The 16,559-nt window shown below is 45.0% G+C and overlaps 1 protein-coding gene across 8 annotated transcripts; it reads left to right on the forward strand.

The window, feature by feature from the left end:
* Positions 1-1,199: 1,199 nt before the first annotated feature.
* ATP23 (ATP23 metallopeptidase and ATP synthase assembly factor homolog) lies at positions 1,200-15,760 on the forward strand. Of its 8 annotated transcripts, XM_057703139.1 has the most exons (8): positions 1,426-2,367; positions 2,909-2,992; positions 6,134-6,179; positions 7,043-7,124; positions 10,670-10,780; positions 11,599-11,736; positions 13,430-13,513; positions 15,313-15,760. In XM_057703139.1, the coding sequence occupies exons 2-8, from the start codon at positions 2,968-2,970 to the stop codon at positions 15,514-15,516; spliced, it is 690 nt and encodes a 229-aa protein (XP_057559122.1). In that variant the 5' UTR covers positions 1,426-2,367; positions 2,909-2,967; the 3' UTR covers positions 15,517-15,760. The 8 variants fall into 8 exon arrangements, with proteins under 8 accessions (XP_057559121.1, XP_057559122.1, XP_057559123.1 ...); XM_057703138.1 differs by lacking the exons at positions 1,426-2,367; positions 2,909-2,992 and adding an exon at positions 1,200-1,413; XM_057703140.1 differs by having other exon boundaries at positions 2,909-6,179.
* The last annotated feature ends 799 nt before the right edge of the window (positions 15,761-16,559 follow it).

Here is a 16,559-nt window from a genome sequence, read left to right on the forward strand (position 1 = left end):
GACTGAGGATGGGGGCTTAAAGATGGAAGTATGAGTTAAGGCTTGGAGATATAAGTAAAAAGTATTTTGTTATGTTGCTGAAAAAATTAATCAATAATCAACCTAAAAAAGAAAGGGAAAATTTTATTTGAGCCAACCTGAGGATTGTAAGCTGGGAGACAGTCTTTCAGAAAGTTCAGAGGACTGTTTCCACCCGCTAGCGGTCACAGCACAGTTATATAGAAGTTTTTGTGATAAAGGGTTATACGTCAAATCAATTACTGACAGAAGGAAGGTCATCCCCCAGGGAGTTAAGGTGCACCACTACTCCAGGACCCATCCATCCTGACTCTGCACAGGATTAAGAGGGAACGTCTCCTAAGGAAGTCTAGTTAATGCAGATGCACACAGTACACTCTAAGGGGGGAGGGAGGAAGCCCAAATGGGCAGAGAAAAATTTTATGTTTAAATTTTTCTTGTCTTGCCATAAATATGAATTTTATTTCATCTATTTTCAGGGAGTTATTTGCGGTGCCAAAAGGGTAGGGTGGGCAAATCGGCCTAGATGAGGCAGAAAAAAACTAGTTGAGTGTTATATTTTGAGGATTTTTGACGCAACCACTCATTATAATGGCAGCTTTCAGATGTTTCTGAAAACCAGCGCTTTCCACGTGGCTTGGGGTGTCAAGAGAGCGGCGGACCAGAGGCTGCCGTTACCCCGCTGGCGGACAGAGCGGGAGAGGGACGATGGCGGAACCTTCAGAGGCAGAAAGGTATTTAACGTCCAGGACTGGTCGGGAGGCACGGAAAGACTGTGCGCGGGTAAACGGGGCTGCGGAACAAGGCTTATGGGGACTGCACAGGCAGGCCGAGGGTCAGCTGCGCATCCCACAGCAGGCGGGTGGGGGGTGGGTGCGGCGCCTGCGAGGCCCACCCCAGCTCAGCCCGCGGGCGCTTGGCCCCGCCCCTCCCGGCAGCCGTCGCCCCGCCCCTCTCGCCCCACCTAGCAGTCGTCGCCCCGCCCCTCTTCCCGCCCCGCCCTTCGCCCCGCCCCGTCTGTGTCCGGGCTCGCGGACCCCTGCGGCCCGACGCCCTCGGCTCCTCCCTGCGACTGCGGCGGGGCTGGCGCCGGCTCGGCCCGGGGGAGGGAGGGCCTGGGCGGCGGGGAGGCGGAGGGAGGCCGCCCCGCCCCGGCTCCGCCCCGGCCGCGCGGGCGGGAGGACGCGGCGGCGGGGCCCGCGGGCGGCATGGCGGGCGCTGCGGCTGAGCGCGGGCGGGGCCCCGAGGCGGGGCAGCAGCTGCCGCGGCCGCAGGGCGGGCGCCGGGCCCCCCTGGAGGGGCCGTCGCAGGGCGAGGCCCAGCAAGGGGTGCTCGCCGGCGCCTGCCGCGGCCGCCGGGAGTGCCAGCTTATGCTCCTGAGGACGCTGCAGACAAGTAGGGGCCGTGAGCCGGGCCTGGGCGTCCGCGGCCCGGCGGGCCGGGAGGGGCCTTGGCGCGCTGGGCCGGGGGCTCCGGTTCGGCCCGGGCCGGGGCCGGGGGGTCCAGGCACCGCGGGCCGACGTCAGGCGGGTTCTCGTGGGGCGGGCGTGGGGTCAGAGCAGAAGCGGAGGCCCCTTGCAGCGCTCCTTTTGCTTGAGGCGGGCGTGAGGAGCTGGGTTCGGGGTTCGCCCTTTCTTTCCGCCGCACTCGGTGCTGTGACGGATGCTTTCATTTCTTGGTAAATTGTGCAGTCATTGGGAGCTGAGAGTCCAGGTGAAGCAGAGTTTTAGAGAGCCACGTTCATTAGGGCATACCTGCCGAAACCGCACAGTTCGGGTGGGATTTGAACCCAGCCAGAACTCAGCTTGGGACTTGAACCCACTGTTTTTTTTTTTTTTTTTTTTTTAATTGGGGCATCTTTGCTTTACCCTGTTGTGCCTGTTACTGCTGTACAACCAAGTGAATCAGCTGTGTTTATACATATATCCCCATAGCCCCTCCCTCTTGAGTCTCCCTCCCACCCTCCCTACCCCACCCCTTTAAGGAACCTGCTGTCTTTCAATTGAAATCGCACACGTGATCTCAGGACTTAATGAAGCTCAGGTTCTTAATGCCTCCCTGCAGAGGGAATTCAGGGAGAGGCGAAGTAAGAAGTAGATTTCTTGAGAGATGCACACTGCATAGGCAGAGTGTGGGCCGTCTCAGAAAGCGAGAGGCCCTAGAGATACACGTTCAGGTTTCAGATGCACGGAGCAGTGTGTGGCCGCTTGCAGTAAGAGGCCGCCGCGAGCGGTAGCTGGAAGCAAGACTTTAGCTCCTGGACCGGGAGTTCTAACTGCTAGATCCCAGAGGCCAGCGGCCAGGGTCTAAACCCCCAGTTCTTGCCTGCCTTGTCAAGAAAGCATTCTGGTAAGGAGGCAGAAGGTAAAGAGGAAAGTAAACGGTTTATTGGAAAAGCAAAGTACACGTGGAAAGATGCACGGGCGAACTCAGAAAGTGAACTGAGCCTTTGGGAGGTTTAAATTCTTTATAAGGGCGCAGTTCTCCGGGTTTTTGTCTCCCTTCTGTCCAGTCATCTCCCTTTGTCCCTAATTTGCCCAAGGACCCTCCCCGTAGGTGTGCACATGCATCTCTCAGCCAAGATGGATGCCAGCTGGGAGAAGCAGGAGTCCCCGTGGCCTGGAGTTGTCCCCTGACTTTTGACCCTCAAGGAACCTTTCTGCTCCTGTGTAGTGTCTCCCTTGCCCCAAGGATGGAGGAGTGGAGATCCCTAGATCCTTTACTCAGACAGGGTTTTGCCCCTCTTCTTGCCATGACTCTTATCTCAAGGCATCCACGTGAGACAAAGCTGGGCTCTTCACCCTGTCTCTGTCATTGCTTCCATCTCGGAGGGCAAACAGGAGGCTGATTTTAAATGTCTAGCCTGAAGCCCACCTACCTCCTGTCTCAGGAAATGCAAACAGGAGGCCAGCTGGAAGTGTTCAGCCTGAAGCCCATTATTCCTGCCTCATGAGATGTAAACAGAATGCGCGTTGTAAGTGCCTAGGCTGGAGCCCATCTATCTCCTGCCCTGATTCCACAGACATAATGCGGTCCCTCTCAAAAGGCAAGAGCAACAGTGAAATGTGGGGGGTGGTTAGTTTTTATGGGCTGGGTAATTTCATAGGCTAATGAGTGGGAGGATTACTCCACCTATTTTGGAGAAGGGGTGGGGATTTCAGGATTTGGCCACCACCCACTTTTTGGCCTTTTGGTTACTCTGGAAACTGTCATGGTGCCTGTGGGTGTGTCATGTAGCACATGCGGCTGTATTACAGTGAGCATATAAAGAGGCTCAAAATCTACTGGAAGTCAGATCTTCTGCCAGGTTTATGTCATGTCCATAACAGCTATGTCATTCTTTAAGGGTTGTGCCCTGCCCTCTTCCCTCCTGTTAAAAACAGCAGTTTTGCAGTCCTACCCTTTGATGGAGAGTGTTCTTAAGATACGTGGGTGGACTACAGAGCGTAGAGACTTCTGACACGGACTACGAAACTGTGTGTGTATGCCCCTAAGTGCATTTTTCTGGGGAGAGAGTTCATAGCTCCAGGATATTCTCAGACAGGCCCACGACCCCAAAAAGGTTAAGAACTACTGCTGTGGGTTACCACCTGCTGACCATTTTTTTCTCTAATCCCAGGGACATTGCACTAGAGATTTCTTAATTTTTTTTACATTGCCATAGACTTCCTAAGTTTACTTTAGATACGTTTAGAAAATCAAAGACTTAAACTTATTTGTCCCAAAGTAAGGTAACTGTTTCATGGCTGGCCATTCATTGTTCAAAAGTCAACTACCCAGTGATTTTCCAACCATCTTGAGATTACCTGCCTCTAGGGAATCAAGGGAGGAGGAAGGGGAGTAAAGGAAATGATATTGTATTTACTTTGCAAATATGTAGTGAATGCCTCCTAGGTTCTGGTCTAGGAGGACCAGATATAGAGAGGCGTTGGGATCCTGCCTCTAAGATGTTTCCAAGTGGAATGCAGTGGAAAGAACATGGGCTGCAGAATCAGACCTGGGTTCAGATTTTGACCCCTTTGCTTGTTATGTAAGGAGGAGTGGTTTAACCCTCTGATCCTCTCTCTATCTGTATCTTTCCAAAAAAAAAAAAAAAAATTGGAGGGTGTGTAGGGGAGGGATAAAAATACCTCTCTTAGGGTTGCTGTGAGGAATAGGTTTTAGGAGTGTGAAATGCCAGCATATCAGGAGCTGAATAAAGAAAGGGTCGTTGTTCTAACAGCGGAAGAGCCAGAAAGTGGAGGAAGAGTTTGAAATAGGATGTGAGGAGGGTGAGGTGCTGAACTTGAGCCCCAGAAGGAATTAACCCGCCTCAGCCTTCCAAGGGGAAGGCTGCTAGGAGAACCTGTTGGTGGTATTAAAGCATCAACCTGCAGCTTTAAAATCCTATCCCTAGGGCAGGTGTGATGGGAGAAATCAGGTCTCAAGGGAGACTTTTTCTTTTTCTCCAAAGCAAATCAATTCTAAATACTGCTGCAGGTCCTTTTTGAAGGGTCAAACCACTGTGCTTCCAGCAATTTTTTTTTTCTAAAGAGGACTGTAGAGTTTTTAAAAAAATAAATTTATTTACTGGCTGCATTGGGTCTTTGCTATGCATGGGCTTTCTCTAGTTGCAGCCAGTGGGGGCTACTCTGCGTTGTGGTGTGCGGGCTTCTCATAGCAGTGGTTTCTTTTGTTGTGGAGCACGGGCTCTAGGTGCATGGGCTTCAGTAGTTGTGGTACGTGGGCTCAGTAGTTGTGGCTCGCAGGCTCTAGAGCGCAGGCTCAGTAGTTGTGGCGCATGGGCTTGGTTGCACCTCGGCATGTGGGATCTTCCCGGGCCAGGGATCAAACCCATGTGCGGATTCTTAACCACTGTGCCACCAGGGAAGTCCAGGACGGTAGACTTTTGAACCCATTTCAGCTTCGTAAAACTCTTAGTTGGTTGAATAATAACGCACTTAGTATGGTGCCTGATACCTGATATACGCTAAATAATACTTATTGTTAATAGTAATTGTTTTACTGTTAACACGTAAGAGGGGTCAGGTTAGTAAAGCAGTAACCTATACCTGACTTTCTCATCCCACACTACTTTTACTCACCTGTTTTTACTTTCAACACTGAAAACTTTGATTTTTTCTTCTTTGTTTGTTTGTGTCTTGTAGTTTACTGCGCATTTATACTCTCAGACAGGACATCTTTGCGAAAAGTTGAAGTTAGAGGCATTTGGGTTCATTGTACTTTCCTGTAATTTTAACAGGCTCATAGATTCTCAGACGTGAGGGGCCTCAGGAGTTGTGTAGGCCTTCCGCCCCCGTCACGGACCAGAAACGTCCGTGCCATCAATTGACTGGAGTGTTTATAGACCGCTGCTGGAACAGGTTATCTTTAAGGCCCTCTGAGGCTACCTGGCTCTTGTATCGATAGCTTTAATCGTTGGAAAACCCTTTCTCACACTGAGTGGAAATGTGCCCCGTGTAACTTCTGCCCTTGGATCCTGGTGCTGCCCTCTGAAGAAATGTTGGCTGAATCTATTCCCACGTGGCACCCCTTCAGATACTTGAAGGTGCTGTGGCCCTGGTTAAGCCCTCTTTCTGTTTTCCAAATCCCTTTCTTGCTTCCCATGGACCAGAGTCCTGAACTATTCTAGCCACCGTCCCCCGTGGAACCGCTTTGGTTGGCAGGTCCTGTGTAGAGTGTGGTACTCAGAATGGGTCGCTAGTTACAGACCAGGACGGACAATAGTGGGGCTCTTTACTGCCTGCCTCTAATCTGGATCTTATGCTGTTGTTTGTTTCTATGGATATGGCCCCAAATTCCCTCAGTCTTTTGGTATATATTTTAATACATTGTGTTTGATCATCTAACTGAAAAGCGTATTTGATATTATCGAAGATGTATGGTAGTACCCACATGGGTATTTCCATCAGTGTTTCATTTCATTAAAGACTTGCTTTTATGTTAATTAAAGCTCATCTTTTCATATTCATTTTTATCAATTTTAAGATACTGTTGCTTCACGAAGATTTGTGAGGGTTTTTTTTTTTGATAATATCTTATACTGCTATTTGGATAATTTAATTGGTGCTTTTTTTTCCAATTACCATATGTAATTGAATCAATATCTTTCTAGATCCATATGTCAAACTTCTACTTGATGCCATGAAGCATTCGGGTTGGTAAGTAAATCTTTTTGAAGTGCTGCTCTATATTCTGGCTGCTGAAAACAAACAAAAAGCCCCCAAATTGGAACTACTTCAGATTTTTCACTTCAGGCCACAAAGCTCTTTCCATATGGTAGGTGGTGGTGGTTGGCTGCACTCTCTCTGGCAGGCCTTGTTCTCTCCGGACCTCTTCTGCCTTCACTCCACATCTCTGGCTCTACTGTTCACCTCGGATATTTAGTAAAGACAATACTTAAAATATTCTTTTTTTTTTTTTTTTTATGTTAAGCTCTTTATTGGAATATAATTGCTTTACACTCTTGTACCAGCTTCTGAGGTACACCAAAGTGAGTCAGCTGTATTTACACACATATCCCCACATCCCCTCCCTCCCGCGACTCCCTCCCACCCCCGCCCCCACTGCTGTCCTGGAAAATATTCTTGTAAGTAATTACCAAACCTGGTTTTCCCACTATGCCAGTCTCAGCATTACCCTTAATAGAGAAGAAATCTCAGCTTGTTATGCATGTGGAAGCCTTCCAGGTGTTGTTTAACTTTGAGGGGATCAGAAGAAGTGACTTCTGAGGTCCACTTCTTAAAATTCTGGCCCAAGGGCAGAAACTCCAGTATATTTCCAATATGGTCTTCATTAGCTGATCAAATGCTTTATGGAATCATGGCATAGAATTTGAACTGGGATAGGTTTTTGCAGAGACAGTTTCCTTATTTTACAGATGAGAGAGCTGAGTGCCAAGGTGTCCTATGTGGCAGTGGTGGAGAGATGCGTGATCCGGGGCTCCTGGCCCAGGGCTGTTTCCCCTGTGCCCCGTGCACACTGCTTCTGGACGTTGTCTCTTTAATGCATTCTTGCCTTCTAGTGCTGTTAACAAAGAAAGACACTTTTCTTGTGAAGACTGTAATGGAAATGTCAGTGGAGGTTTTGACGCTTCGGTGTCTCAGGTAGGTGTTTTCCCAGGTTGTTTTCTTTCCTCCAGTTCTCTCTCCTGATGTTTGCTGAGTGCCTTCTACATGCTGAGCATTCTGTTCGGTAGACTTTGTGTAGGATTCAAAAAATGAGTTAGCAGTGGTCCTTACTCTTAAGGAGCTTACATCTCACAGGTGAGACAAGACATGGACCAGACAATGATAAACTTTGCCGTGGGTTAAGCTCTTTTAGGTGGGCGTGGTTATCACAGTGGGACAGGGATGTGATTGATGGAAGATGCCGGCAGATTCAGCTACAGGATGTAAAGCCTTTTCAGGGGCAAAGACGACAAAGACTCTTGCCCAAAGCAGGGGCTGCACACGCAAAGGTGATGTGTTGGAAAAGCACAGGATGTGTTTCGGGAATGGCATGTTGTCTAGTTCAGCTGGAGGGTGGGAATGCTTGGGGAATGAGGAGAAATAGGATTAGAAAGAAGGATGAGCTATGTGGTGGGAGGCATTGAATGAAGATGAAGAGTTTCACCTGTACACAGTGCAAAGTGATAGATGTTTGAGCATTTCTGATGAGAGTGAGTTTTTTCATCTGGAAAACATGGGATTGTATTTATCTTACAAAATGGTTACGAAAATTAAATGAGATTTCCCTTGTAAAGTACGTATCATAGTAAGCAAAGCACTTAAGTCAATAAGTGTTACTAGTTTTAAGTCAGTGAGGGGTTTTGACAGTCTTGGTAGATGGATATGTCATGTGATGAGGGTAGATAAAAGTTATGTCACTGTTTCCATCATGAATATGTAACACACATTTAACTACACTTAATTGTTTTCCTGCTAGGGAGTCTTATGTATTTTGCTTATTGATAGCTGTTTCCTGGTAGTCACGGGAAAGAGCAGCATAGCGGAGGGGAGAGATGTCTGAGCTTTGGCGTCAGATAGACTTTGAGTTCAAATCCTAGTTCCCCTGCTTGTTAGCTGTGGGGCTTGGGAAAGTTATTCGTTTCATTCTCAGTTTCCTCATCTGTAAATTGAGAATCACAACACCTTTGGCCCCCAAGAAGGGTCTTGGTAAGTTCATCCCCTTTTGGGGTTAAATAGAGGGCACATTTTGAATCTTCATTTCATTTGTCAGCAGTGTTATACACAGTTGGGCACTATTTTTTTTTTAATTAAAATTTTATTGTGAAGTATCTCATTCATATAGAAGAGTAAAACACCTAGATGTACACATTCAGTCAGAATAATACAGGGAACATTTGTGTAGCTATAGAAGTACAACACTGCCAGGACTTCAGAAGCCTGTGTGCCCCTCTCGGATCCCACGCCCCCTCCCTTCCTTATTCTGGCTTCTGTGATCATCATTCTCTGCTTGTCTGGATGGTTTTGCCATCTGTGCATACAGTTCTTGTGCTTACTTTCCTCCTTTTAAGCTCTGTGCTTGGGCTCACATGTAATACTTCGTCATTTTATGATATGATACGGGATGCAGTCTTCTGTAACCTAATTCCTTTGTTCAGCGTTGTGAGATTCTTCTGTGTTGTGTGCACCTCTGGTTTATTTAGTTTCACTGTTGTATGTTATTCCATTGTATGTCTGTACTGGAGTTTACCCTATCTAATACTGATTGTTTCTAACTCTATTATTATTATACACAATGCTACTGTGAACATTCTTCACCTTCTCTCCTGGTGCACATGGGCAGAAGTTACCCCGAGGTATCTGCCTAGTGTGGAATCGTTAGGTCATATCACATGCATGCGCTTGACTTCAACAGCTAATGCCACTTTCTTGCCATGGTTTCCGGTGTACAGCACTCTTGGGGTTGATCCTTTGCTAGCTTAGCTTCCTCTACCAGCCCTTCAATGCTGAAGTCCCTTAATCCTTGGTGTTAGAGCCCCTTCTTTTCTACCCCACACTCTCATTTACTCTGCTGGGTCAGAGCTCTCTCTTGAGCTCCACATCCATTTAGCCAAGTGTTGACTGAACACCTACACTTGGATGTCTTAAAGGCACCTCAGACCTGACATGTCCAAGTTCAAATCGATTTTTACCATCCTCCATCCCCACCCAACCTGGTCTTTTAGTTTTGCATATCTCAGTGAATGGTACCACCATCCATCCTATTACCCAAGCCAGAAATTTAGAGATCATCCTTCTTCTTTCTTTTTTTTTCCTTTTTTTAAAAAGTTAATTAATTTATTTTTGGCTGTGTTGGGTCTTTGTTGCTGTGCGTGGGCTTTCTCTAGTTGCAGCGAGCAGGGGCTACTCTGTTGTGGTGTGAGGGCTTCTCGTTGTGGTGGCTTGTCTTGTTGCAGAGCACAGGCTCTAGGCATGTGGGCTTCAGTCGTTGCAGCACACAGACTCAGTAGTTGTAGCTCGTGGGCTTCGTTGCTGTGTGGCATGTGGGATCTTCCTGGACCAGGGATTGAACCCATGTCCTCTGCATTGGCAGGCGGGTTCTTAACCACTGCACCACCAGGGACGTCCTAGGGATCATCCTTGCTACCTCTGATTCCCTTCCCATATTCTATCCAACACCAAATCTTGTCCAATCTACCTCCTAAATACCTTTTTAGGCTCCCACCGTCCTAGCTTGGGGACTATTATCTCTTGCCTAGAACACTTCATTTGCTTTCAGCTAGTCTCTCTGCATCCAGTTTTTTTTGTTTTTTTGTTTTTTAATTTTTTTTAGCTCTTTATTGGAATATAATTGCTTTACACTGTTGTGCCAGTTTTTGCTGTACGACAAAGTAAATCAGCTGCATCTATACATACATCCCCATATCCCCTCCCTCCCACGACTCCTTCCCACCCCCCCATCCCTCTAAATCCTCACTCATCATCGAGTTGATCTCCCTGTGTTATGCAGCAGCTTCCCACTAGCTATGTATTTTACCTTTGGTAGTGTATGTATGTCTATGCTACTGTCTCACTTCATCCCAGCTTCCCCTTTGCCCGCCACTCCGTGTCCTCAAGTCTGTTCTCTACAACTGCATCTGTATTCTTGCCCTGTCACTGGGTTCATCAGTACCATTTTTTCAGATTCCATATATATGAGTTAGCATATGGTATTTGTTCTTCTCTTTCTGGCCTACTTTGCCCTATATGACAGACTCTAGGTCCATCCACCTCATTACAAATAACTCAATTTCGTTCCTTTTTATGGCTAATATTCCATTGTATGTATGTGCCACATCTTCTTTATCCATTCATGCATCCAGTTTTGATCATCTTTTGCTTATTTTTCCAACTGGGGTCAAAAGGATAAAAACAAAAAAAACACCCCTCTGTTTCGCTACTCCCTTTCAGTGACTTCCCTCTGCTGTCGGGACAAAGAGTGATTTGGCCCCTGCTGACCTCCCCAGCCCTACCTCATGCCTGCCGCCTCTGGCTTTGTGCTTCAGTGCTATAGGCCTGCCTTCAGCTTCTCAAAATTTCTGTTCCTGCAACCCTCCCCCTACCCTGTGCACATGTTGTTCTCTGTTTGAAATGCTCCCTTCCCTTCTCCTCAAATTCAATTCCCGTTCATGCATTAGCTCCCACTTTAAACATTCCTTCTGCAGAGAAGCCTTTCCCAACCCTGCAGACCAGGTCAGGCGCTCTCACTGTGTGTACTCCGGACAACCTGGGTTTTTCTTCATAACAACTGTCCTTGCATGTGTTTAAACATTTTGGTAAGTATTTATTAATTTCTGCCTCCATTAGTAGATTATAAACCTATTAGGCCTTGATAAGTATTAGTTGAATGAATGCATGTTGAATGAATACACACACAATATCTGGGGCCTGTGCCAGGGTCTGGCACATACTGAATACACAGTGAGTAGGAAGTGTTGTCACTGGGACCCCTCATGTCTTTGTTATTCTTACGGGGTCCTGCTCAGTGTGCTGTTGGCTTTTCGCACTTCTTTCTGAAGGTCTTTCTGAGGACTTTTCCTGGCAGTTCTAGTAGAATGGGACAGTGTGGTCATTCATTGCTGATTCATTGCTTGTTGAGACACTTGATAAGAAGCATTTTACATATATTCTTATTTAATTCTCACAATTTTATGAGGTAGGTACTCTAAGTCATCTCCTTTTTATAGGTGAGGAAACTGAGGCATAAGAAGCTTAAGACACTTGCCCAAGGTCACTGACTTAGTAAGGAGTGGGGCTGGAGTTTGAATCTCCCTGCTTCATTCCAAAGTCCACTCTTAATATAGGACTGTGGAGCCTAAGACGGCTGGTACAGGCAACCCAGTGAGGACGGTATGTGAATAAACGTCCTTAAACTAAGCGCTGTGTAGCCCAGAGAGAGGAGAGGGGAGAAGATGCAGCTGGGGAAGGCTTCATGGAGCATGTGTGCTGAAGACCCGGCCTTGAGGGAGGGGTGGAGTAGAGCGGGTGAGGCTTTCCAAGCAGAGGAGCCCCCTCAGGTGAGAGAAGATGGAACCTGTGAAATGAGAGTAGATCTTAGAAATAACCGAACTTCTCTCGTTTTGGTGCTTCTCAGATTGTTTTGTGCCAGAACAACATCCGTGGTCAGGCCCACATGAGCAGAGTGGTCACCCACGAGCTCATCCACGCGTTCGATCACTGCCGAGCTCATGTCGACTGGTTCACCAACGTCAGGCACTTGGCCTGCTCTGAGGTCAGTTTTACTGTAGAAGATGCTCACCCCCCCAGGACGTTGGGTGTTTAAACATTTTGTTCAAGGATGACTTATTTAAACGTATTCCTTTCCTTGTCATAATTCCATGTTCGTCTTCAATTTCCATTTTAATTATTGAATACAGTTTTTGAGATACAGCAGTAGACATTTTAAGTATCTTTTTAGAATTGTCTTAAATACAACCTTTAAATCCTAATAATAGGGATGACTTTAACTATAATAGTAAGAAAAGTTTTCCCATGGAATGAACTGTATCATACGCAAAAACTTACAGTTGACATTCACTAAGGGCTGTGTGCCAAAGCCTCTTCTGTGTGTTGATTCTTATTTCGCCTTCAGGACAGTCCGTTGAGGTAGATACTGTCAGCTCCGTTTCATGTGTGTGCAGAGTGAGGCAGTTGTTGAGATAGCACAGTGAGTGGCAGAGGCAGCGTTGCAACCACGCTTCTTGGCGGCTGCGCTGTGCTGCCTTCCACAGGCAAGGCTCCCAGCTTCCCCAGAGTAAAACAGTTCGTTTCAAAAATACAGCGTAGGCAGATATTTATTACTAAACATTTTGGATTGCTCTCAGAAATACACACGTATATGTGCTCCTACAGAGACATTTATATTTCGTACTTGCCTTTTGTTAATTGAAGAGTACAGTGTGCTGAGAGGCTAAAAAAACTAATATAAATTTCAAGCTTATACTTTATAACTTAGATTATTTTCTCTTTCCTTGAAGTTAATAAGTAGCATCACTGCATCTGATTATAACTCATATTATTTGGAAGGAAGACTGAAACCTGAGCTTTTAAATATTCCTCTCTTGGGTGTTCTGAGAATGAATGCCTATTAGCTAGTTAAAGTGTGTTAAGTGCTTTGAGCTCCTCCGAGGAATGAAGCCGTGTTACTATAGAGGTAATAAGAAGTGGGCCATTCTGATTGTAGTGAATGAGCGAAAACGTGGCCAGGTTGGCTGTAGAAAAAAGTTCCATGACTTTTTTGCCTATTAAAGCTGCTTTATACCTTAAAGATATAGCAAATTAGAAAATATGTACTAACGTCAGGCCGTCATGTTCATAGCATGACCAGTTTGGAATGTTCTTACTTCTTTGTACCACTTAATTTTTCATAGGCCGATGAAGGCCCCGGAGGAAGGTCATGAACTTACATGGGTTTAAGGGACGGTGCAAGAGAGTTTCAGTGATTTGGGCTAGGAGGGCTGGGAGGTTTGTGTGCCTAAAGTTTAGGTCTTAGGTACTGATGTATTCAGTTTTAAGCTCACATTGAGACTCAGTTTGTAGATCTTTGAAAGAATGCTTTCTTGAAGTTCTTTTGGTAATTTCTAGAAGTGTTTGTATCTTGTCGAGAGCATAATCTTTAACTCTGAGGTCCAGCTCTCTGACTTTTGGTTCCAAAAGAGATTCATTCTGTCAGTAAGGCTCCTGTGGAAAGTTTTGAAAATTCCCTTTGAATAGGTGACTGCCCCCAGTGTATTTGGTGTTGTCTAGCGTAGCTCATGGATGTGACTTTCTTAAGTCAGTAGAGTTAAAAAAAATCTTACAGATACTCTGCTCTCAGAAAAACATGCCAATTTTATATTCTTTTACAATTAAAAAAATTAGTTGATATAAAGGTATTGAGCACAAGTGCTTATTTTCTTTTTGTTTGCCTTCTGTTTTTGTGATAGGTTCGAGCTGCTAACCTTAGTGGAGACTGCTCACTCTTAAATGAAATATTCAGGTTACATTTTGGATTAAAACAACACCATCAGGTAAAAATTAACATATGAAATCACTTACTATCAAGAGTGCTGTTAGTGGAAATAATGAATAGAGAAATGAGAAGTACACTTAGTATTTGAAATCTGAAAGAACTACTTACATGAAAAGAATACAAAATGTTTATCACTGAAGCCAAATAGATGGAATTCAGTTCTATTTTATAGTTACAGGCAAGCTATGTGACATAGATTTTCACAGTGAAAAGAGCCATGATCTTGCACATGGGATACTTTTGGATGGAGGCAGATAAGGAATGGAAGTGAAATCACTGCCTGTCTTACTTTTATCCTAACTGTCCTGGACTTGCGTTTTGAAAGCGTCACAGTGTTCTCTAGACAGAAAAGCAATACCTATGAGAACAGAGACTGCATTGCAGCGTGGTGTGTATCAGCGCACCTCTAAAGGCTGTGTGACGTGCCAGCAAAGCTTTGGCTCTGCACAGACTTGATTATGATGGGCTGAGCTGAGAGATTTTGTAAACAAAACAAAATGAAAACTGTAGGCAAGACCATCCCACTAGAAAGCTTTTAAGGTCCACGGTAGGTGGGCACAGGGAGAGGAAGTTTAGAACTGATGGACTGGTGAAGAATGTAAGCAGTTCTTCCCACAGCAACCCAGGGGCTCGTGTCCACAGTTAGGAGAAGGACTGGTCAGAGCTGGGAAGAGGCTGCTGGGCCAATTTGTGAGGGACATGGGCATCAGGATAGCAGTTTCAACCAGATGCAAAAAGGACAGGCTTGGAACAACAGCAGCAAGGCCCTTGGTTCTACAGAGAAACGAGTAACTCAGCTCTGGGGAGGAAGATGGAAAGTCACTAAGAGAAACTGTGAATTCAGTGAACGGGAGTTAGAAGGCAAACCTGGGGCCTGGGAAGGGTGGCTGCTTGGACAGGGCTGCTATGCTCTCAGCCTGTGCCAGGTCCGCTTAGTGATGGGCCACTGACTAGTCGTGTGCTGCGTGTCTGCGGTGCCCTCCAGTCCCTGCTCATCTGGTGACTTCAGCTCAGGCAGCATTTACGTGGGTGGTGTGTTGCGGTCTCAGCGGAAAGGGTGGAAGTAGGGTGCACGTCCGCACACCTGCAGAAGAGGCTCATGCAGTTAAGGCATGTGACCCGGGGCCCACAGCCTTTGAAAGAGAAGTCTCTCCTTTTTTACCTTGGGTAGCAGCAGCAGAAAATGAATAGAACTAGCAACAGGATGGAAAATATGTGGGGGTAGTGGGAGAAGAGTTCTAGAGAACAGAGTCCCTGCTTTTGTACAGCATGTGCCAAAGAAAAAAGTGCTTTTTTTCCCCCTTGAAAACTCAGGACGCTTTCAAATTTTGTGAGTATGTATGTGTGGTTTCCTGTTGCCTCCAGGGGAGAGGCCCTTCTTGAAGGAAAAGGTATCTAGCACTGGTCAACTGAAATGCTAAGGGAGAGAGAGGCACAGAAGTACATTTCAGATTTATTCAGATTAAAAAATTCAACCAGAGCCTTATTTATAGACTTTTTAATGATTTTGTGAATTGGGAGTTATTGTTTAGCAGATATTGACTAAAACTTATTGTCACTGGGAAAGATGAGAAGAAGAGAGGAGGGGAGGAGACCTTACTTATACCTAAATAATTTTAAATTGAGCTAAGCATGCTCCATAATTTAATCTTTCTTCTTTGAACTCACAGACATTAATAAAACAACATGAGAGGAAATTAATTCTGACTGTGGTTCAGACATTATGTAAAATATTATTATTTTGTGATAAAATTTTCATATATTGATAAAATTAAAGCCACTTACTTTTCTCCTTAGACTTGTGTGCGAGACAGAGCCATTCGTTCTATCCTGGCTGTTAGGAACATCAGCAAAGAAGTAGCTCAGAAGGCTGTTGATGAAGTTTTTGAATCTTGTTTCAATGACCATGAGCCTTTTGGAAGGATCCCTCATAATAAGACCTATGCAAAATATGCTCATAGAGACTTTCAAAACCGGGATCGGTACTACTCAAATATATGAAGACGATGACACATTGCAGAGCTTCAGTGATCATGAGGAAAGTATAGTTCCCAAGCGGACAGACATAAAGCGTAGATGATCAATTAAATACAGAGAAGACACAGAAAATGCTGATTCTAGCATCTGAAAAGGTACCTGTGGTAAGAGATGAAACTGCCTTAAACTCTGAGGCAAAGATTGTATCTTTGTAGCTAACCACTTGGTAAATAAGGCAAATAAATGGCATTTTTAAATTTTTTACAATGTACTTATTATTTGTGTTTTATTTTTTATGATTGTGATTTATTTTTATTACATGTGGTTATTTTAAAACTTTATTATGAAATCTGTGAGGTATACTCTTGTACGATGTGTATGTCTTCTTTGGAAAAATGTCTAGTCAGATCCTCTGCCCATTTTCAAATCAGGTTGTTTGTTTTTTGATGTTGCATTGTATGAGTTCTTTGTATATTTTGGATAGTAACCCCTTGTCAGATATTGTTTGCAAATATCTTCTCCCATTCAGTAGCTGGCCTTTTCATTTTGATGATGGTTTCCTTTGCTGTGAAAAAGCTTTTTAGTTTGATGTAATCCCATGTGTTTATTTTTGCTGTTGTTTCCCTTGCCTGAGGAAACATATCCAAACAAAAATTACTAAGACTGATGTCAGAGAGTTTACTGCCTGTGTTTTCTTCTGGAAGTTTTATGGTTTCAGGTCTTACCTTTAAGTCTTTAATTCATTTTGAATTTATTTTTTGTGCATGGTGTGAGAAAGTAGTCTGGTTTGATATTTTTTGTATGTAGCTGTCCAGTTTTCCCAACAGCATTTATTGCAGAGACTGTTTTTTCTTCAGTGTATATTTTTGCTTCCTTTGTTGTAGATTAATTGCCCACATAAGTATGGGTTCATTTCTGGGCTCTCTGTTATGTTCCATTGATTTATGTGTCTGTTTTTGTGTCAGTACCATTACTCTTTTAATTACTGTAGCTTTGTAGTATAGTTTGAAATCAGGGAGCATTATACCTCTAGCTCTGTTCTTCTTTCTCAAGATTGTTTTGGCTGT

This window comes from Hippopotamus amphibius, chromosome 12 (genome assembly GCF_030028045.1).
Source record: "Hippopotamus amphibius kiboko isolate mHipAmp2 chromosome 12, mHipAmp2.hap2, whole genome shotgun sequence".
NCBI classification, from domain to species: domain Eukaryota; kingdom Metazoa; phylum Chordata; class Mammalia; order Artiodactyla; family Hippopotamidae; genus Hippopotamus; species Hippopotamus amphibius.